The sequence below is a fragment of the Euphorbia lathyris genome, chromosome 1 (genome assembly GCF_963576675.1).
Source record: "Euphorbia lathyris chromosome 1, ddEupLath1.1, whole genome shotgun sequence".
Taxonomy (NCBI): Eukaryota; Viridiplantae; Streptophyta; class Magnoliopsida; order Malpighiales; family Euphorbiaceae; genus Euphorbia; species Euphorbia lathyris.
In genome coordinates this window covers 7,747,811-7,752,779 of record NC_088910.1, presented here as the reverse complement: position 1 = coordinate 7,752,779, position 4,969 = coordinate 7,747,811, and the positions used below count along the sequence as shown (strand labels likewise).

Below are 4,969 nucleotides of genomic sequence, written 5' to 3'. Positions count from 1 at the left end.
ACTTCATCAACTAGGTGAAGAAAAATTATGCTAGGGAAACTCTTAAAAAGGGATAAGATACAAAATACTCTCTGAACGACATTCTAGAGCTATTTTAACATCTAAAATGCTATTGTTTTATTCTTAGTGTTGGCAGTAAATAACAAATTTACCTCTAATATTGACAAGTTTGATCAATTTGAGAAATCATTCATCCAATTATCACTTCTCAGTTATGAATCATGTACGAGTTGGATAAAAAAAATCCAAATATTCCGCCGAACTTAATAATAAAAATTCTAATTCTACTATTAAATCACAAAAAATGTGAAATGTTTTTTTTAAACCAACTGATATGCAACTGGTACAGAATAAAAACCAAAGTATATATGTTTTATAATGATGTTTGAAATTGACCCAACTTGTTAACTTTATATGTAAAAAAATTGTATTTTGACTGCGAATGTTAAGGATAAATCGTACCATTTTAGATGTTTGAGGTCAAATTGTTTAATTGTCAATGTTATGTGAGAAAATGAAGTTTCTAAAATTTGCTAATTTTTTTTAATAATATGTAGCTACCTATTTTTACCGGGGTTTGACATGTACTATTTAGTCGACGGGTTAAAATAGCTCTTGAAGTTTGGAGACATGATTAATTTAGCCTAAATTAAAATTTAAGTCCCGATTTAGCTCTAAAATTGATAATATTTGATAAATTATTATAAATACATCAGTTTCAATATCAAAAAAATCGTTAAATATTGTCAACTTCAAAATTTAATTTATGTCAAAACTTCAGTATAGACTTTATCAGTGGTGGAGCCAGGTATCTATATTTGGAGGGATAATTTTAGGTTTGCAGTGAGTGCCCGAATCAGATGTATGGAGTTGGACGGAATTTTCTAAAGTCCAATATATTAGGGTGTCTCTAATACCATAAACTTCGTCATCTAGTGTGTTGGAAACTGAGAGCCGCCACTAGACTTAACTAACAACTTCATAGACCTCTTCTAATGTGTTTAGCCAAATAAAAATAGGGATAAGTTTAAATAAAATCTCCGTAGTTTGTTGTTTTGACGATCTGATATCTCTGTGTATTTTTTGAAGTAAAATTAACTCCATAGTTGGTATTTTAGCAATTTCGATCACTTTTTTGAGTTGATTTTGTCAAATTTGGCTATTAACGACTTCAAAATAAAAATTTTAAGTAATTTTTTATCCAACTTGTAAAATAGATAGTATATTAATTAGGGAACGGACTACAGTGATCCGGGCTGCATTCGGGGGTTCTCGTGGCTCTCGGAGATCGTCTCTGTGCGGGGAGCGGTCCCTGTATACACTCCGACGATCAAGATAGTTAGATGTTCGAGGTAATTACTAAAGAATATATTCGAAGAGCTGAGAATGTACCCGATTAAGTAGTGAGTTTCTTGGGGTCCTTTGCCCTCCTTAAGTTGGGGTATTTATAGTGAGTTGTAGTGGTTCCGTGGGCCTTGCATGTGTTGGGGCCGGGCCCATTGGGCCTTTATGAGATTCCGAATCAAGTAGTCCCCCGGCTAGGTTTGACGAGCATTCCATACGAGGTGTGGACTATCTATTGATGCCACCGCCAGCGAGCAGCAAAGGATGAGCATAGGCAGCCTGATTTTTAGGGAAAAGACCCTTCAACTACCACGCATGCGCTTTTGGCTATTGATGTAGCATTAAATGCGTGGCCATTAATGCCCTCTGCATGCGCCGTCATGGCTCCTTGTGTAGAGTGCCCCGCCGGCGCCTCCCTTTTCCTTGGTATAAAAGGTGGGAAAGGAGGCTAAAGGGCATTTTCCTTCTCCTATTTTTCTCTTAGTGCATCTCTTTTCTTCCTCCCGTCCCTGTCTTCGCAAAGTGTCGGCTGTTACGTCTCCGATTGCAGTCACTGTCAAATTAGAGTGCTCGTTGCCCGGAGCTGCACGTGCTTTCTTGTGGGGGCTGTTTCTGACCGTTTCTCTGTGTATTTATGAGGTCAGTCACACCTTCTTTCTAGCTTTTGTATTTGTTTACTGTTTTTGGGGAAAGGGATTATGTCAAAGGGTTCTTCCCGGGGAGCCTTAAGACGATTACCGCCTGTGACTCTGGGGGATTTTACTCTTCGTGATGCCTCACGAACTCGGTCTGCAAAACGAAAGAGACGGATAGAATCAGAGGGGGAAAGTAGTTCTCCCGTCATAAAGGAGAAAAAGAAGAGACCTGCCGTGCCGCGTGCTACGCCTAGCACCGACCGGCCAGTTGGTGGTGTCGCCGCTGGTGTGCTTGAAGTGATTGTGGTGGTGCCGGAGGGTTTAGTCACGGAGGACCGACATCTGGCCGCAATTTATGAAGAGATGCGATGAGGGCGAAATTATGGACGAGGTTGCCAGGCGTTGCGGGCACTGACGGTAAACGCTTCGAGAAGGCACAACATCCAAAGAGGCCAGAGTCTTTTTCTGTAGAGGATGCGCACAACATTATTGTATTCGCAGATTTGGCATCTATTTCGGTGGTTTATCGAATAAGCCAATCGTATGAGCTGGTCGCGCTTGGCGAAGAGGACCGCGCTCATCACGCGGGAGGGGCCAACAAGCTGGTAGTGTATGAGGAACAGTTCGAATCAGGGATGCAGCTTCCTCTCCTGTCGTTCTTCGTTGAAGTGCTGAAAGAATATGACCTTTGCCCTGGTCAAATCCACCCAAACGGATGGAGGATGATGGTTAGCTTCTATTCGTTGTGTAGATCGGCGGGTTTTCGAGCAACTGGTTTGGTGTTCCGTCAGTTCTTTCGCTCGAATAAAGGGTCGTGATCGTAGCACGTCACCTTCTCCCATCAAAAATTCAAGGTGATCGGAGGGCTGAAAGACAAGGTGAATGAATATAGGCATCACTATCTGCTTGTTTGTAAGCTGGATGGGGATTTTCCATTCCGAGTGGTTTGGAATGAGGACCCCATAGATTCAGGTCGATGGCTTAGACCTCGGGAGATGTTGGAATCGGAAGATCAACTGGTGAAGTATCTAAGGGGCCTACCCTCGGATAAGGAACATAAGCAAGATGTGGACGAGCTCGTCGGGCATTTCCTTGCCTCAGGTTATTATATCTGGAACCAGTGGCGAATGGCTCAGTTATCGGGCTGGTCCGTGTCAGATTTTGAGAAGTGGAAGAGGGGTTACAAATTTTCGACTGGTGAGCTTGCCAAACTGGAGTCGATAACTGTAAATGTTGTCGTTGTAGGTGAGGTGTCTGGGTGGTTTGGGTGTTTTGTTAGTAATGTCGCGTTTTTTCTTGAAAATATACTAAGTAGTTGTTCTTTCTTTTTCGCAGGTGCGGGGGATCCTCGTGTAAGCATGGACTTCGATCCTGATGAGTTTGGTGTGGGGATTGATAGTGCCCAAGAGGCGTTTGCTGGTGCCTCGGCTTCCCTGGCTTCTTTTTCCTCGCTCGAGGATGCGAACCAAGTAGTCCAAAGCATGGGCGGGGTGCTTGCTGCGTCCGAGGATGGTGGGCTTGCAGCCGACATTCCCCAAGGGATGCCCGTGGGAGAAAATGAGCTGAAAAAAGCCGGGGAGGAGCCAGAGGTGATCTGTGTTGAGGAAGATAGTGAGGGTGGTGAGGGTCAGATCGAAGCGGTGCTTTCTCGGAAAAGGAAAATGGACAAAGGAAAGAAGGTTGTTGGGGCCGAGAATGAAGAGTTGACCGCTGGTGAGGACGTTGCTGGTGCGAGTGAGGGCTCTAAGTGAGCATGTACCGAGGTAGGGGCTGAGCTTGCGGCAGACCTAGTGGATAGGGTAGGTGACCACCCAGAAATGGTGAAGAGAATGGAAGTGAAACTTGCAAAGTTTCACGATTTTGTCCTGGGGTTGTCGGTGCATTCCGACATGATATCGTCGGACTTGCCCCGTGTGATGGCCCGTGTTGCCAGGGTGCCCGGGGAATCACATCGGATGGAGTGTGTGTCGAAGATGAATCTGGGAATAGAGACCTTGTCGGCACTCGGGGTGGTATGTCTTTCTGACATATGTTGTGTAAATTGCTATGGATCATAATGTGATTTCGTTGTGTGTTTTGTATGCAGGCCATCTCCAATGCTAATATGGTGTTTGATATGTGCGTCAATGATGAGCAAGTTTTTTGGACGATGGAGCAGGGTCTGCGGAATGCTGTGGCCGAGCTGGAGGCGGTGAATGTGAAGTTGGTCAAGGCTGGTGAGTTGTTGGATCGTCGTGAGGCCGAAATTGCAGGTCTGTCCGAACAACTTAGGGTGGAAAAGAGAAGAAAGCCGAGCTGTCGCTGAAGTTGGCCCGTGATGCTGAGGAGCTGGGTTGTCGCAGGGTGCTATTAAAGGCGGCAATTCTCTGGGCTCGTCGTGTCAAAGAAAACTTGTTGGAGAAAACCCAGCAGCTTGCTTTGCTATCCGGGGAGAAGACGATCTTGCAGACTGAGAACGAGAGACTCTAGCGGGAACTCGAGGTAGCCCGCAAGGAAGCCGCCGATCTTCATGCCTTTGCGGGGTAGCGTGAAGAGAAGCTTGTCAAGATGGACCAGATGATGCTTATTGCTGCTGCTCACTATGCCGGATATGCGGTTCCCCTGGAGGTCGTGTTCTCTCCAGATATCTATGACAAAGAGGCCCAAGCGAAGGCCGTTGAATTATGCGGTCGCTTCAAGAAGAAAAAGTAGGCTAAGATAGGCTCTTTTTCTTTTGTCAAAAATGTAATGATGCACTCCTACTTTTGGATCCTTTGTGATCTTTTGGATGGTTTTATTCTATGCTATTATTATAAATTTGCACTTGATTTGATCGTTGCTTTTGTGATGCGTCTTTCACGTCCCGTCCTTTTGGGCTATAAATAGGAGCCGTTTTTGCCTTAACTTGGATTGCGTTGTTTGTTAGCTTGCTTGAATTTTCAGTTGCTCGTTCGTTTGCTTGTAATCTGCCTGTAATGTCTCTTCGGGATGTCGTCGATTCTGCTAAGGTG

At 44.5% G+C, this 4,969-nt stretch overlaps 1 protein-coding gene across 1 annotated transcript; it reads left to right on the top strand.

The window, feature by feature from the left end:
- Positions 1-3,796: 3,796 nt before the first annotated feature.
- Positions 3,797-4,284, top strand: LOC136211890 (uncharacterized). The gene is made up of 2 exons (XM_066002744.1): positions 3,797-3,991; positions 4,066-4,284. The coding sequence occupies exons 1-2, from the start codon at positions 3,797-3,799 to the stop codon at positions 4,282-4,284; spliced, it is 414 nt and encodes a 137-aa protein (XP_065858816.1).
- Positions 4,285-4,969: the final 685 nt, after the last annotated feature.